The 18,693-nt window shown below is 35.0% G+C and overlaps 1 protein-coding gene across 2 annotated transcripts in view; it reads right to left on the reverse strand.

The window, feature by feature from the left end:
- DHX40 (DEAH-box helicase 40) overlaps positions 1-18,693 on the reverse strand; it is a 61,335-nt gene that overhangs the window by 37,403 nt on the left and 5,239 nt on the right. For both annotated transcript variants that reach the window (XM_037809346.1, XM_037809345.1), the window contains exons 7-12: positions 18,306-18,437; positions 10,283-10,382; positions 9,055-9,141; positions 8,743-8,925; positions 4,170-4,250; positions 3,377-3,534 (exon numbers count right to left, since the gene is read on the reverse strand). In XM_037809346.1, coding sequence (XP_037665274.1) covers positions 3,377-3,534; positions 4,170-4,250; positions 8,743-8,925; positions 9,055-9,141; positions 10,283-10,382; positions 18,306-18,437 — 741 coding nt within the window. The remainder of the gene's footprint in view (positions 1-3,376; positions 3,535-4,169; positions 4,251-8,742; positions 8,926-9,054; positions 9,142-10,282; positions 10,383-18,305; positions 18,438-18,693) is intronic.

Raw genomic sequence — 18,693 nt, forward strand, 5'->3', positions numbered from 1 at the left:
AAAATTGTGAAAATATGTTTATGTTCTTTTCATCTTGGTGTCCTATAGAGGAATTTTTATATTTGTCCCTTTCTCCAGCATTCTGTCTTCCTCTGGGAATAAAATTTCTCATTTCTGGCACCAGTTAACCCATACATGAAACACTGTAGCCCGTAATATCGCTGAAAAAGGATGAGGGTGTGGTGAGTCCCAGTGGACCTAGTGATGGTGCCCCTACTTTTTGCAGTTGCATATGCTTCACTCTGAGCTCTCTCCTGCACTTCACTTATGGAAGTCACTCTGTGCTTTTACATAGCTTTCCAAATATCCAGTTGGGACAGCTACAAGATCTGGGAAGACTTAATTCTGAATTTTCATTATATGCTTCCTCTTGATCTTTTAGGCAATGGCTTTTAGGCAATACCAAGACCACATAACTTCTGCCTATTTAAAGCAAGCCAGCTTTGTGGAGGTACTTCCACAATATCAGGATATCAGGATGTTCAAAAATGTAGGATCAACATTCTATTCTTGAATATGGAGGTACTGTGTCCCAGAAGCTGCTATGTAGCTAATTGATCTGGTCAACTTAAAAAGAGCCTCTGTCTGATTAGTGTGTAGCCCTGATACATCCCAGAGTAACGTGGACAGAAAATAAAAAAGTATTTGCAAAGCCCCCTTGAGGGACCGGAGAAAAATGTGGAATTTTTCCCTCCGGGGAATTCCTGATATTCTCGCAAGCATTGGAGACAATCAATTTAGAAGGCCAAGCCCTCGATCTTGGGGTTTGTCCTTACGAAGCTTGTTACTGCAAAGGAGAGGCTAAGCCTACTTATAACTCTGCCTAAGAGTCAAACCCAGAGAACCTCTTTTGTTGCTCAGATGTGGCCTCTCTAAGCCAACTCAGCACATGGACTCGCTGCCCTCCCCACTACATGAGACATGACTCCCAGGGATGAGCCTGGACTCAGCATCGTGGGATTGAGAAAGTCTTCTTGACTAAAGGGGGAAGAGAAATGAAACAAAGAAAGTTTTAGTGGCTAAGAGATTTCAAATGGAGTCGAAAGGTCATTCTTAAGCATTATATAGAATTTCCTTTTTAGTTTTTAGTGTATTAGAATAGCTAGAAGGAAATACCTGAAACTGTTGAACTGCAATCCAGTAGCTTGATTCTTGAAGACTATTGCATAACTATGTAGCTTATACTGTGTGACCGTGTGACTGTGAAAACCTGGTGGCTCACATTCTCTTTATCCAGTATATGGATAGATGAGTAGAAAAATGGGGACAAAAAGTAAATGAGAAAAAGGGGAGAATGGGGGGAATAGGATGTTTTAGGTGCTCATTTTTACTTTTATTTTTATCTTTATTCTTATTTTTACTTTTTTTGGAGTAATGAAAATGTTCAAAAATTGACTGTGGTGATGAATGCACAACTGTATGATGATACTGTGAACAACTGAATGTACACTTTTGATGACTGTATGTTATGTGAATATATCTCAAAAAAATTGCACTAAAAAATAAAAAAAGAGCCTCTGTCTGTCAAACAGATATTTTTCCTGAGACTGAGCATCCTCTCTTTCTCCAGAGACTACTCAAACATGAAGGTACATCATATTCCATTCTTACTAACCTGATGAACTTTTCTGAATTCTCTTCAAAAGAACAGTCTTGGGGTCTAAATATGACCCTCAGAGGGTAAGATGTGGAACATACAGTACACCAATCAGAGGAAGACATTAAGAAGACACTGAGGGGGAGCTCCTGTCTCTATGACTATTTCCATTTATTTTATCTATGGCCACTAGATTAGGTGAATTCTTAACCAGTTTTTAGATTTGTGCAGGAAAATACTCCCAATCCGCAGAGCGGTTTCTGGATGACCACATTAGCCACTAACCACAGCTAGAAGATACCACTGGCTCCCTGAATGCACACGTAAGTTTCAATAACTCTCTACGAACTCAAAGAATAGATTTCCCATATTACCTCCCTACTCCTTTATATGTTGTATATTACACCCAGGAAAAAAATGCTCAAAAAAGGTCCTATCCACCAAACACTATTCTCTCAAAAAGGTAATTTTACTTACATTGGTAAACAGTATAGAGTAAAAAGCCAGCAGAAGCTCCAACTATTTGGAAGTAAGGATTGATCTAGTATTTACCTCCAATTCTTACCTATTTTTCTCATCTCTGAAGAACTGTCTTTTGATAACTAATCAATTTCATGGACTTGCCACTGTCTGTGTATTACAAAGAAATTGTGCACTGCAACTCAGTGAAGCAAAATAATAGGCAGGAATTTTTCCTCATAAAATATTTGACATCTCTAGGACTTTTCTGAAATATTTAGAAGTGCTCATTTCTGGCCAATTGGAATCATGTAATGAAAAATGGGAAGAAGGTAACTTAATTGCTTATAAGGGTATACACGTCCTAGTTTTCTAAAGAACAAAGCTTCAAATGAGAGTCTCTCTTTTTATAATTCCAAAAAAGACATTTTATTAAAAAGTAGATTTTAGTTTAAATACTAAATATGCCATAAGACTATTATTCATCTTCATGTGTATGTATTTTTTAATAAGGATACTAAACCAGGAGAGTAGTGAACCTTATTAAATCCACTTAATTTCTTTATAAATTGAACTGGATCCAAACTATTTTTAGAATTTCCTAAAATCACAAGTCAATACGAACCAATAGTGTCTGTACCAGACATCAGCCATTATTTGCTGGTTACAGTCAGTCTTTCCTGCTAATAACAGTTTTCCTATTTATACCTCAGTGCTAGAAGCATGTCCCTCCTGAGCTAAAGGGAAACTTCAGCACTATTTTAGACCATCAAATTCCTCCCATTTTGATTGACAAAACTAAAGAGCGTTAACGACGTCCTGTTGGAACAAAGTAGAATAGCAACTACAGATAAAAACTAGGTATATTCCCTGATTCTGTATATGGTCATGTTAGGTTAAAACCAAATCATAAGACAAAACAATTTCAGAAAAGATCTCTGCCATATCAGGGAACTAGAAAACCACATGTCAACATCACATGTTCTGAAGTAGCTTTTCTAACCATTGTAATTAGATGAAATGCAATAAATCCAGACACCTACATAATAAATTATTTACAATTTCCCAAAATACTAACAGAAACTAATAGCCTCTTTGTGGTCAGATTACAGAAGTTCATTTTTTCTGATACTTTACACTTCTCAATAAATGCCAAATTTTCTACAATGAGTATGTATTGTCGTAATAATTAAGAAAACCAAAGGGGAAAAAAATCATTAAAAGATTGTATCACACCTATTTCTTTATCATTACACTTGCTTAGAAATCAGTTCTTATCTCTCTATAATTAAAGCAAAATCTTATCAATAAACTTCTTACCAGGTCTAATAAAAACATTTTCCACAGACAACATTGCTGCTATTGGAAGTAGCAGATCTTCACAATCCAGGGAAGCAGCTTTTATTACTGCACATGTCAGATGTGGAGGGAGAGGAAATTCCACCATAGACAAACCCAATCTGGTCACATGGCCACTCCTTAATAGAAAGAAAAACTTAAGTCTTTCTACCTTGAGAGAGTTCAAATGGCAATGTTCACCATTCCAAATATATCACATATAATTCAGATTACTTAAAATCACCTCCAGAAATTCAATTCAGTGGAAGAAACATGAAAAACTGTGGTCAGTGATAAGAGGAGGTTAAAGATGATAAAGCCTTTGCAGTTAAGGACCTTAATACATCCAAAAAAGTTAAACAATGTGGCAGAATAAAATAGTATAATAAAAGATGCAAACATGCTATAGGATTCATAGAGGATATCCTTGAAGAAATGAGAGAAAGGTAATTATCACATCTTCTCCATCACACAATTAGAAGGATGAGGATTTTGGCTTTCTTATCATCTTTATGTACCTAGCCTAATGACTGGCACTGAAATGGTACTCAGAAATTACTTGTTAAAAAATACCAAAATTAAACAAAAATGTTCATAAGGTTTTATAGTGCAATTTTTAAATTGAGAATTGTGGTCAAGAAAAATTAAGGACAAATATTAATTTCAGGTAAAACAATCCATTTAATTCAAACAAATTATTTTCTACTAACAAAGGAAGGTATTTAGAATTTTATTTAAAAATAATCAATATCTGTTTTAGTTATTGTCTTTTTACCTGTCAATAGCATCACACTGGTAAAGTTGTTTAAGAGCCTCCAAAATAAGTCTCTCATTAGGTGGATCCAAATAGGGAAACCTATGTGTTTAAATGAGAGATGAAATGAGACTCCATTCTTTGAACTTGGTAAGGTTTGACACAGATTTGATGAAAATTTCTTTAAAATTATTTTATTTCTCCTATTTTTCAAGTCCTCTTTTTTTTTAACAATTGAAGATCATGATGAACACTTAGTTTTTTTTAATTCCTGAATTGTACTCCATTTAATTCAAGAAGCACGTTTTTGTTCCTGCTTTTTAGCTGGAATAAGCTCAACAATCCTCTCTACTTACCCTAATCCTACCCTATCCTTCAGAGCCAACGTCAAGTCTACCCTCTTCTGCAGCCCACAATGTTTTTTACTACACTTATATAAAATAGTGGAAAAAAATTCATTTAAAATAGCCAAAAATTATAAATTGTTTAATGGAAGAATATTCAGTTAGTTTTGTCATGTTTGCTTTATGTATGCATGTGTGTTTCTATATTTTTTTCTGCACTATCTGAAAGCAAGTTGCAGATACAATGCCACTTCACCCCCAAAATACTACAGCATGCAGCTTCTGAAAATAAGGACATTCTCTTACATAACTGCAATGAACCTAAGAAAAGTAACAAAAACATTAGCAATAACATTCACAAAGGATAGCAGAGCAGCCTATAACCAAGCAAATACATATTTTAAAAATTGGGAACAATAATTCCTTAATATCATCTGCATGGGGTTATTTCACCACCTTAAGTCTTAAGAAGAAAAAATCATCTATACCAACCTTTCACTTTGAAAAAGATCCAAGAAAAACTAAAGGTAAAATACCTTACGCAGAGTCTATTCCAGGATTGAGAATGCAACTATTTAAAAACAAATAAAAATCTCTCAGTCTGTTCCTCAGTCAGCTTTGCGACAACTTGTACAAACAGGAACTGGTATCATCCATAGTAAAGGTTGGCAAACTTTTTCTGTAAAGGGCTAGACAGTAAATATGTCAGGCTTTGCAGGCCCTATGGTCTCTGTCGCAATTAATCAACTCTGCTGTAACCACAGGCAATATGTAAATGAATGGCCATGGCTATGTTCAAATAAAATTTTACTCACAAAAACAGGCAGCAGGCCCAGGCCATAGTTTGCTGACCCATGTTCTATAGCAATACCAAATTAGTGAAATTTTTCTTCTATATAAAGTATTTTCAGATTGTAAAAAGTACTATTATTTTTCTTCTTTGATTCTACCAATTATCAGTTACCAATTCTGTCAAGTATTCCTTAAATTATTTGGTTCCTACAGAGACCCACCATACCTAATTATCCTCTTGTAGAAACACTCTAGTTTGTCACACTTCTGTAAAGTGTGATGATATCCAAAACCAAACTCCAAATGGAGAATGGCCAACACAGAACAGGAATGCTGTTAATTCCCTATCATCTGGACATTGCAGCCCATTAATTTAACTCAAGTCTATGACAGTGGGATTTTTTAGTTGTGTTTTTCTTTAAAACAGAATCATAACTGCAAGCTCATACTAAGTTTATGTGGTGATCATATAGTTTCAGATCTTTACCACTTGAATTTCCTTCTTGTACAACCAAAACACAAGCTATAAGATGTATCTTTTCGGACTTTAACCTTGTTGATTTTAGCCCAAGGTTCTGACCTGTTGAGATCATTCTAAATTTTGGTTTTAAACATCTACCAGATGAGCTATCCTTCCCAAGGAATTTGATAATCACGGCTTCAATATCTTTATTTAGTATCTTTATTTAAAATGCTAAGTTTTCATTTATAGCTCAAGAAAGAGCTAAGTTCAGCACACTACCAGTAAAACCTCCATCTAGGCTAACACAAAGCAATTAATTGATATTTTATGGATTTGGTCATTTGGCAGTTATCCTCTATGCAGCACTATTGTCATCTACAGATCACCTCCTTATTTACAAAGATATGAAATGCAACCTTGTTAAATACTGTGTTGAAAACAACAGACAATAGGTTATTATTCAATAAATTCTTATGGAGCACCCATTATGTCAAGGTCCTGTCCTCAAATTGAAAAAGAAAAGGTTTGTAATGAAGTATTCTTTGTGAACCATTTTGATTCCTGCTGATTATTATAAATCATTACTACATTCTCTGAAACAATTTTTTAATAAATCATGCTATGACCACAGACATAGGGGACTGGTGGTTTGATGGGTTGAGCCCTCTACCACAGGTTTTACCCTTGGGAAGACGGTTGCTGCAAAGGAGAGGCTAGGCCTCCCTATGGTTGTGCCTAAGGGCCTCCTCCCGAATGCCTCTTTGCTGCTCAGATGTGGCCCTCTCTCTCTGGCTAAGCCAACTTGAAAGGTGAAATCACTGCCCTCCCCACTACGTGGGATCAGACACCCAGGGGAGTGAATCTCCCTGGCAACGTGGAATATGACCCCCAGGGAGGAATGTAGACCTGGCATCGTGGGACGGAGAACATCTTCTTGACCAAAAGGGGGATGTGAAAGGAAATGAAATAAGCTTCAGTGGCAGAGAGATTCCAAAAGGAGCCGAGAGGTCACTCTGGTGGGCACTCTTATGCACACTTTAGACAACCCTTTTTAGGTTCTAAAGAATTGGGGTAGCTGGTGGTGGATACCTGAAACTATCAACTACAACCCAGAACCCATGAATCTTGAAGACAGTTGTATAAAAATGTAGCTTATGAGGGGTGACAATGGGATTGGGAAAGCCATAAGGACCACACTCCACTTTGTCTAGTTTAGGGATGGATGAGTAGAAAAATAGGGGAAGGAAACAAACAGACAAAGGTACCCAGTGTTCTTTTTTACTTCAATTGCTCTTTTTCACTCTAATTATTATTCTTGTTATTTTTGTGTGTGTGCTAATGAAGGTGTCAGGGATTGATTTGGGTGATGAATGTACAAGTATGTAATGGTACTGTAAACAATCGAAAGTACGATTTGTTTTGTATGACTGCGTGGTATGTGAATATATCTCAATAAAATGAAGATTAAAAAAAATAATAATAAAAATAAATCATGCTAGAATTTGCTAGGAATCAATGTCAAGCTTATAGGGCTGTTGTTCCCAATATTTGTTCTTGTTTTCCAGTTGGAGAAAGATATTTGCCTTCCTTATAATTTATTGGTAACCTTCTGTGTATAATTTTTCAAAGATGACCCACAGGGACAAGTTCCTTTAGTACCAGGGAAATAATGTCTAAAACCTCAGGACAAACTCATTTATGGTACTTTGGTTTTCTCTCATTATCTCTTAATCTACTTCAGTCATCAATTTCTTCCTATCCAAACTTACTGTTTCCAGTTTCAAAATCATTCTTCTTGATGGAAAGGGGGGGCAAAATAATAATCAAGAAGCTCCATTTTTTTTTTGTTATCTATGATTATTATATCATCTCTCTCAAATACTGGGTTTACCTCTCCTTATTCTACACAGTACTTAAAAGGAGAGGGAATCATTTTTCTGTCACTAACACTTTGGTGACATTTAATACTTTTAAATCTTAAGACTTAAGATAGAAAAATAACCAGTGCAGATGATATTAAGAATTGTTCCTATTTTTTAATATATATTCATGCTTGGTTATATACTACTCTGCTATCCTTTGTCAATATTTTTACATCTGAATTAACCTGAAAGCTTCCTGTTGGGCCATTTTGGTTTCTTTAAATGGCTCTTCCTTTCTTCTTGGTATCATTTATTATTAGTTAGAAATTTACTTACTACATGCTTTCCTCTTTCTTGGATCTATATTCTCATTTAGAAAATCTCTAGTCTTATGAACATTTTGAAATTGGTCTTCCTAGAGTATAAAATACATATTTGGGTATACCTAGTAATTACTTCCCCTCATATTATGAATTCAAAGAATATATGACCACCTTCTCCTAAGGTTCCTGTCACTTGCACATTCTCAGCCAATTAATGCCAAATCCCAGCCAATTAAGGCCAAAATTAAGACCAAGACAGCAATTGCCTTCATTACTTCCTAAACTGTCTGAGATATGAAATTTCAAGCCCCTACAACAATACTTCAGGCAGATGATATTTATCATATATTTTAACATTTGACTAATTTAACAGCTGTTCTAGTCTGCTTCATTTACATGAATTTTGTTTCCTCAATATAATTTAAGCTTGGTAAAAGCAAAAAACTACTACAGAGTTATTACTCTGTCTCTGACAGTGTGTAGTACAACGCTGGCCATACAAAAAATGCTACAAAAAACACTTCTGACTTGAAGTTCTTATTATACACCTTTCATTACAGATAAACAGTGGTCACTAAATGATCCAAATAAATATCAGCACAAAGCACTCTATTAAGCCAAGTTTAAAATATCAGCAAGGGATCAAATACCAGTAAAACAATGCAAGGACGCCTTTTATTTTGGTTTAGCCTGAAATAGGTTAGCCTCAACTCTGCAGGGATATACGAGTCATATACTTCAAAAGAATTTTTAAAGAATAACCTGGCTCCACCCTCACAAATTTTTCCTTTTTTCAAGTTGTCTACATACCTTATAACATCGTGTATGGCAAGGCACTTTAAGGTCAGAACTACAGATGTCAAACTAGTTCTCTTAATCTCAGGGATCACATGGTCAGGCATACACTGGTTCCAAAAATCCTTACTATAGATCCGGAAGCACTTTCCTGAGGAAGTCCTCCCAGCTCGGCCACTTCGTTGTAACGCTTCACTCCTTTAGAGAAAGAAAAAGTCCCCAAAATGTTCTGTGGGTTTCCAAAGTAATTTACTTTCTATCCCCAACCAACTAGGAACTCTCTAGTTAACAGTTCCTTGAACAAAAAGCCTTGACAAAGAGACTTACTTTGAAATTGGAACCACCTCTAAAATGTCCAATCCTAATCTCGGGTTATGATTTAACTGCTTCACAAAGCCACCATCTACCACATATCTAAAGAGAATGAAAACAAGTTAAGTTTCTAGGAAATAAGGGAAGACATTATTTTTCAACCACTTCAGGTTTCCCTTTTCTACCAAATTAGTAACTACACAAAGCCTTGTATGTTAATTACAAAACTCTAGACAATTAAAATAGGTTCAGAATCTAATTTCAGCCAGCTTTAACATACCACTTTAAGGCAATTAAATAGAGGGCAAGAAAGGGAGAGAACTAAGTTAAGAACAGTGATAAATCTATCATTCACTAAGGGAACATTCTGAAACAGCCTATTTAATGAATTATACTTTGTAGAAACATAAAATTGCAAGTCAATTTACTCAAGAAAGCTGCTCCCCTGAGTCCTTGGTAAAACCATTATTTTTAAAGTAAAGGAGAAAAGTTGAGGAAATTAAAATTCCTCTCTGATCTAGGTGATCATTTTACTTTGAAAAAAATATATAGATTGTTTGGGATTCAGTTCTAGCCTTCCTGAAGCAGAGACAGACTTAGCTAGGGACATAAAATATATTGGGTAAAACAGAAATATCCAAAAGGGAAGTGGTTCAACAGACTAAAAGAACTTCTTCACCTTAGCTATTACTTCAGACTTAAATACATAAAATTATTTCTCTAGAATTGCAATAAAAAATGTGATGGCATCATTGATCATATTCAAAAGATAAGAGATGTGCATGACAGTTCACCCTCATAAAAAGGTGAAAAGTGAGAGACAATACCTTCGGATAACCACCTGGATGAATACAGTTTACTCTACCAAGTGGGGTTATAAGGTAAGAATGGAATGTGGGATCATTTTAGACACATGCTGGTATTGAAAATACGGAAAAACAGATTTGGCTTCCTACTTAGTGAAACCCATGAAGTATTACACGTAATCTTAAATTTGGGAAAAGAAAGCATCAAATTGCCATGTAATTTAAAAGTGTGAACAGGAATAGAGTTTTCACCTCCACCCTATTTTTTATTCACAGCAATCAATAACTTTGAAAATAATAAATAATTATAAGATTAGAACCTTAAAAAGTAAGTGAGAAGGGGATTAGTGGAGGACATACAGATGCAAACTCAATATTATGTTTTATGATTACTTAAGCGGCTTCCTTGGTTTAAAGAGAAATTTCAAAAGTTATACCTGATTCCATCTATTGTCAAAGATGTTGCAGAAATATTGGTGGATATGACACATTTCCTAATTCCAGGTGGAGGTGGCAAAAATATTCTCCTCTGTTGATCTAAAATATATGTAAGAAGAAAATACTAATGTATAACATGCATTTGTCCAACTCAAGTTTTGAAAAACTCATTTCTTTTCATTAAGCGGTGTTTTCTTCACCTCTTTAATAATCATGAATTCAAAATAGCAAAAACTATTTTTTCCTCACCTTCTACTGTTAAGATTTATAAACCCACGGAATCATAGATTATTACTGCTGAAAGAAACCCTACAACAGAGTCCTTTATCTAGGTTTTAGACACCTTTGGGGATATGAAAAAAACTGTGGCTCTCCTCTTCATTAAAAGTCACATATTTACACACCAAAAACATTTTTTATCCAATTTTACGATATTCAGAGACCCTCTAAAACCCATTCATAAACTCCAGATTAAAGACTTCGTTCTGCCTTAAAGACTGATTAGCTCAGCAGCTTTTACTTTTGGGGTTGTCTGCACAACTCATGGCCATGTTTCCAAAGAAGTAATGCCACACCCATTTCCATTATCCACACATTCTAAGGGGTGGACCCTAGCAGTATGGCTTGGACTATGGTAGCATTCTCCTCTAGCCATAGTTTGTGACACAAGGGATGAACATATCCCCCAGGCTGGCCCAATCATATACTCCTGTGACTTTGGAATATGGTCCAGGAGACAGTCAATTTGCCTAGACTTGTCTCTTAAAAAGAGGAAAACTAAACTTGTGAACCATAGGGAAGTGATTAATATACATAGAGAAGAGAAGCTAGTCAGAAAAGAGGGAAGATTGAAAGCCATGAGCATTGGCAAGAGAGTATTTCTAGGTTCCTGGAAGTGTCCCAGGCCTTAAGATGCCTTAAGTGAAACGAGTAGAACCGTAGATTTGGCCTGACTTGCACTGCCAGTTTAAACAGAGAACAGGATAAGAGAGTTAAGAATGTTCGCAAGGAAATGGTTACAGCATGAGGGAAGGGGATAAGTGAAGGCTGGTAAAGGACAGATCTTAATGCATTCTGAAAACTGTTGAATTAGAAACAGTAGAGTGAGTAAATTGGCAGAAACAGGCAGTGATCATCTGAGTACCTGTTTAAAACCAAGATTTTAAAAATAAAGTTGATGGCAAGTTCCAAGATATAAGCATTTGAATTGATGGCTGAAGTGAGATGAAATAAAGATCACTTGAGCTTAAAAAGGTCAAGGAACTGCAAAGCAAGGGAGCTGGGTGGATCACCTATATCAGTGATCTCAGAGTCAGCGGTAATCATTCCAGAGGAGGTATAAGCCAACCCATTGGATTGTGAAAAGATCTCAGAGTCAGGGGTAATCACTCCAGGGAAGGTATAAGCCAACCCACTGGACTGTGAAAAGTTGGGTGGTTCATCTCTATCAATGATCTCAGAGTCAGGGGTAATCATTCAAGAGAAGGTATAAGCCAACCCACTGGACTGTGTTTATATTTTTCATAATCTTCCTTTAAACTTTCTGTTTTGTATGTTTACTATTGTAAATTATATATTTACTACAATGGTACATACATACACTTTATAAAGAAACTTATCTTTTTAAATGACTGACTGCCATTTGATTTCATGATATGCCAGCATTCATTTAGAAAATTCACTTTTTCTACTTGACCAACCCTAAGTTGCTTTCTTACCTGAAGCCAAGAAAATCTTAAAGATGAAGTAAAAACCTTTTTACAAATAAAGTCATACAAAGATCTTTGTATCCCAATATAAAAAACAAAGTTGAACTATTTTGATTGAAACAGGAACACAGGTGAGGAAGAAAAGGAGTGGGACAGATGAGCAGTTTTAAAATCATGGAACTAGGCCCTCCCTCTAATTTTACAGACAACAAAACTAAAGCTCTGAGGGGGTAAGTGGCTTGCTCAAGATTTACATACAGATAGGCAAATTTATACCAAGTTCAGTAATGTTTATATTCCTCCACAATATTCCTAAATTAACTTCACAAGTAAAAAAAAGTGCTAGAAAAGTAGCTTATAGAAAGGTATCTATAGAGAAGTTTTGATATAAATCCAAAAATAATTCCAAAAAGACTTATTTCTTTCAGAGTTGAAGAATCTAAAGAAAAATTTGTTAAAAATTGTTTTTTTAAATATTTCTTAGACTTGGTTCAAATGAGTAATGTATTACTTTATAGGTCAAATTATATGTTTATACATTGATTTATTACCTATTTACTCTACTAGAATGTAGTTTCATGAGGACAAAGACCTTTTTTTATTCATTGCATAGTCCCAGTACCTCAGAACAATGTCTGGCTCATAGTAAGTGCTCAATAAATAGTTGCTGAATGAATTGATGAAAAAAAAAATCCTTGTACCTTTAAAAATCCTCTTTACCATAAAATTTCACATAAATTAGAACTATCCTTTCTGAATACAACTCATTTCTAAAGGTCCCTAATTTGTTTTAACTTTTGATTCAACCAAAATTTGCATTTCATTTACCATAATCAAATAAAGTCCTAAACTTCTATTTTGACAAGCTCACGTTTCACATTTTACATTTCACCCACATACTTTAACACTATACTCCACAGTTAAGAATATATGCCCGATTTATATTTGTTTATAAAGCACTGAAAAGAAGCTAAATACCTATAGTCCTAACGCAAGCTATCGCTTCCCAGGAAGGAAAGAGAAAATTGAGTATTTTCATTAAGATACAGCAATTCTTCTGTTCACCTCCACTCCCTGATTTTTCCTAACTATTAGAGATTCTGGCATACCTTCTCCCACCTGTTCCAATAGCTGATCAGTAATTAACAGAGAGGGAGAAAACTGACAAAGAGGCAGAAAGATGTTTCAAAGTCCACCAAAAGCTAAGGATATTGAGGTGAGACCATTAGGTACTCTTAATGAAATAAAGTTCCTAATAGAAATGTACATAGTATATTAATACATTAAGGCTGGTTGAAACTGCCTCATAAAATCTCTTGTCCCACATTCTCTCCCACCCACAACAGCCCAAAACAAAAATCCACCTGGTACGTATATGCACATGTAAAAGAAACATAACTAAATGCATTAAACTTCAAAAACTGTCAAAGAAGGAACCACGAAAATGATTCTGGGGCAGAACAAAGAAATACAACACAATTCAGCTCAAAGGTGCCCCATCCCAGAAGCCATTTAGGTGAATCAAAAATTCTTGAGAAATCTCACTAATAAAGCTGAAAATTAAACTCCTGACACAGAGATTATCAGTAAATGCAGCTAAAAAAGATAAAGTAACTAGAAGGAAGCTAAAAAAATATGGAAGACAGAGACAATACAGCATAATAATAACTTGTATCCCTGAAGTAGATAAACCAAGAAATGGGACATAAGCTATATTCAAAGATATAAGAGAATTTCCCTGAAATGAAAAATTGAATCTGCAAACAAAAGAGCACAAAATAAATGTTCATCATCTTGTTTGGGGAGGTCACTACACATGTACATAAATCTGTCAAAACTAATTGAACTATACACTTAAAACAGGATACTTTATCGCATGTTAAGTTATACCTCAATAAAGTTGATTTTAGAAGAAGTGCACATCAAATTCCAGGGAATTTTAATATAAAACAGTCAACACCAAAAAAATATCCTAATTAAAAATACTGAACTTTGAAGACAAAGATAGAAATGCCCAGGCAATCAAACAGAAAAAGCAAATCACTTATAAGGAGTGGCAAAAAATCAGGCTGGCCTCAGATTTCTCTGCAGCAACATTCAATGCCAGAAGCCAAGTGGACAGTGTCTACACCAAGCTCTAAGGAAAAGAAGATATGACCGAAGAACATAAAACCCAGCCAAGATGTTATTCAAACATAAACATAGCAGCCAGATATTCTCAAACATAAATGAACTAAAAAAAATATAGCACTCACGAGACCTTCATGAAAAAAAAAAGTAAACTCTAGCCAATCCAAAAATCAATCAAAAGTAACTTAGGGGGACATCACTGTCCCCCTGCCATGGGACAGGATCCACTCCTCACCCCCGCTACCCGCAAGATGAATGAGTCTCCCTGGCGACATAGGACATGGATTCCGGCAATGACCCTGACCCTGACATCGAGGGGTTGGGAATACCTTTCTTACATAGGTGGGGGAAGAAAGGCAGCAAAATGAGGTTTCAGTGGTTAGGAGAGTTCAGGTAGCATTGAGAGCCTGTCCTGGAGGTTACTTCTATGCAAGCTTCAGCTGGACATGCCAAATGGCCATAGTATGATAAGTCCAAGACAACAGTAGTCCTGAAAACCCTGAAGAATACCTGTATCCCTATCTGAGACTCTATAAAAATTTCACTCACTAAAAGTTTATTCTTCAGAAATTTAAATCCTCAAGAGAACTCCTATGTCAGCTAAGTCCCAAAACCCAGAGGCAATAGCCTTTTCAAGAACATCAAACAGATGAGTCCCCTTTTCCCATAATGTCGACACCCTTTTCTAACATGAACAAGTTAGGGTAGTCACTGCCTAGATATCCCTGAAGATCAGGAAACTGATTAAACTAGAGGAAGGGGTAGTAACAGACAAGACGGAATTTAACAAAGGATTATGAATACTGAATCTCTATATAATTTTCTTCTTCTTAGTTGCTAGGGTATTAGAATAGCTAGAAGGAAAGAACTGAAATGGTGGAACTGTAATCCATAGGATACTTTGAAATTTGTTCCACAGCTACTTGTTAGGTTGTAATTTGAAGGTTATCATCTTTTTGTATATATGTCATATTTCACAATAAGGAATTAAGTGAAACTATGGTACTGTAACTCATAACATTTTTGGAAATTTCCTATATAACTATTTGTTGAATCATACTATTAGATATGTTACCTTTTTGCATATGTTGTATTTTACAGTAAGGAAATAACTGAAACTGTGGAACTGTAACCCACAACATTCTTTGAAATTTGCTAACTACTTGTTAATTGCACTTGGAAAGTTATCACTTCTATGTACATATTTTATATTCCACAATTTAAATGATTTAAAAAAAAGTAATTTGCGGGGGGGGGAAGTAACTTAGGAATGGAAAAACCATGGTAAAAGGACTGATGGTGAATACTGAATATATCTGAACAAAAAGATAACTAACAAAAATTAGAAGGGGAGGTACAGAAAAGTAAAAGTGATCATGTACTCATCTTTCAAATCAGGGAGTCAACAAGATAAAGGCCATAATCAAATATGGTCTAAAAAAAGACATCAACTTCAACTTTTTAATATTTTTCATCTTGTTAATCCTTGAGGCAATCTTTTAGAAGATATTATCTCATATGGTAAAGAAAGATTCACTTGAAGCTTAACAATTCCTTCAAATAAATTCAAGTAAAATTAAATACCTTTCTTAAAAGAAACTACCTAATATAATTGCACTTTTAATAAGCATCTCTCTATCAGCCTACCTATCTACTTATTATTCTACGTGAGTTGCATGCACACGCACAAAGATGTCTGGAATAATATTTTACCTAATGTTAAAGATGATTATTTCCATCTGGAAAAATTTGAAGTGATTTCTTTACTTTCATCTTTGTAATTTTGGACAGTTTGAATTTTTATAATGAAACTGAATCATTTATTTTCAATAGAGAAATTTTTCTTCAATAAAATTGGAAGGAAATATGCAGAGACATTAACAGTGTGTTAATTCTACATAGTGGGAAATGGATTTTTTGTACTTTTCTATATATTTAAAATTTCAAGAAAAACATTATAAAATAGCATATGTAACATAATCTCAGTTTTTGTTTTAAAAAAACCTTAAAAACTAAATAGTAAAAAAAGCATGTGTGTGTGTGTGTGTGTGTGTGTATGTGTAAAGAAAAAATCCAGAACAGTATACCCCAAAATGTTAACTGTGATTGTCACTAGAGCTTGTTGGGTGAGTTGAATTATTTTCCTTAATTTGCTCATTTTATAAAAGATAAGTATGTATTTCTATGTAAGAGAAAAGAAAAATTTTCCCATTTGGGGAGACTCCACACAGAATAAAAGTTCCAATGTAAAGCCCACTAGGATTATTTCTCCACATCTAATTTAATCTTAACATCTAAGGAAACAACCATAGAAAAAAGTCTAGGCACTTGCCATATTAAGATGTATCTTTGTTTTACAGGCAGAAGAAAAAGACTGAAACTATTTTGGATCTATGTGATAATCTAAACGAGCATTTTCTCCTCTTTTAAAATGTTCTACACTAATCCAAGTCAGAGTTTCTTTCCTTTTCTTCATGTTCTGGAAACACATGTAATGTTATATCCCCAGCTACTGAATAAATGATCAAATGTAGATTTACCATGTGCTCTCTTCACTATTTTAAAGGATTCTGAGCCCACCCCCTAAAAAACCTAAGCACTGAATTACATGATTACTTTCAGTGCTAAAATTCTAATTCCATGCAACATATTTGTTATTTATAAAATAACTAGCATATTTCAGTTCATAAATTTCTCTGGGTTTCAGCTTTCCCTAGATGCATGATAAGCTGTAAGAACTGCAATACCTTGAACAGAAAGAGGGAAGTCATGAGAGGGAAAAGGTTTGAGAAAAAAAAAAAGAAACAAGTTCTAGAAAAAGTTTGATGCCACACATTACCAGAATGTCCAGCAGAAGGTAACCCACCACTCTCTCCCTACCTCATCCAACTTCACCTCACCCATTACTACCTCTTCAGCTCCATCTGAATATCTGTTCACACTATTATAGACTGCTTCAAAAAGTACTGTGCTCATAATGGTTCATCAGTAGCTCACCCTTGACAGTGCCCTTGAAACCAGAAGGGAAACTAAAATAAATAAACAAACCGTTCAGTAATGGCTTTACCCACACCCTCCCAAACATCTTTACCATTACACATTTACACCAACACAGAGAATCACATACATTAGGAATTAAGGCTGAAAGCAGTTTGAAGTCATGCTGGAAGAATAATGAATGCCAGGTTATTAAGTTGGCATTTTAATGCAACTGACAATTAGGAATGTCTGAAGGCACCCAACAGAGGACTGACACAATCAAAACTGTGCTTTGGAAGTGAAGTTTACTGCTGAGTCTAAGATGGTGTATTAAATCATGGAAAACAAGTTAGCAGGCTATGATAACAAGTCCGGAAAGCATATTGAGGATCCCAACTCTAGTGATAGCAGTAAAATAGAAAAAGATGAATGATTGGGACAACATGAAAGTAAAAGAAAACCTGTAGTAGTTGCTACTCTTTTGCACAGAGTGATTTAGGATGATATCATGCACCAGTCACAAAGCTGAGTGAGGTGATCCAGAAGATCTAGCACACAGGAGTGAGATCTGAACTAGACAGCTCTCAGGAGTCATGCATAGAGAAATGATAGGTGATTCATAGGAACCAACCTCTCCAAAACAGAGAATATTAGGAAAACAGCAAGCTAAGGATGAAACCTTAGGAAATCACTGTATTTAGAGAGGAACAAACTGGAGAAGCAGCCTCCAAGAAAGAGTGGTCACTGGTACCAAATAATTAAATATTATTATACCAGAGGACAGCATTTCAAAAAAGGAAACTATCATTAGTATAACAAAATCAAAACATAAATGAATGGGAAAAAGCCATGAGATTTGACTTATGGCATTACTATCAAGAAACTATAAGTCCTTATTTCAGAGCATTCCCACCAATATTTTTATTCTGTGAGAGAAGACAACAATACTAGGGGATTTCCAGGACTCTTGAAAAAAAGAATAAACGTGAAAAGACTTCAAGTATAAAATCACTCCTGTTAACGGATGCTGGTTCTATTAATTTTCTTTTTCATGATCTGGGTGCTGGTTACAAAGGTGAATTCAGTTTGTGAAATTCATTGACCTAAACACTTATGATGTGTGCACTTTTTTGGTATATATTTGATTATTCAATTAGAAGATTTTTAAAAATCAGTCAAATTTGCTATTGTAGTGAGGAATTACCTGTTGTCATGGATCCATAACAGGGCAATATTAGCAAGCCATCTAGGGTGGTATCTTGAACATCATAATCATAATCAACAGACTCTGCCATCTGAAAAAGTAACTCACAACTTTTTTCGATTTCAAATTGGCCTGAAATGGGGGGAAAAGAATTTCAGCAATTGAAAAACAAAATGAATTTAAAATGAAACAAACAAACAAGAAAAAAGATAAAAAAAACCTTCTAGATTAAAATTGGTTTTGAATAATAGCTATTTTTAATCACTCATTGATCTGTGGGAGATGACCACCAACCAACCAGTTTTACCATAAACACGTACCAAATATCAACAATAAAATTCAAGTAACAGAAACACCAGTTGCCAAGGAAATTAAATCTCTAAAGGAA

This window comes from Choloepus didactylus, chromosome 18 (assembly GCF_015220235.1).
Source record: "Choloepus didactylus isolate mChoDid1 chromosome 18, mChoDid1.pri, whole genome shotgun sequence".
In the NCBI taxonomy this organism is placed as follows: Eukaryota; Metazoa; Chordata; class Mammalia; order Pilosa; family Megalonychidae; genus Choloepus; species Choloepus didactylus.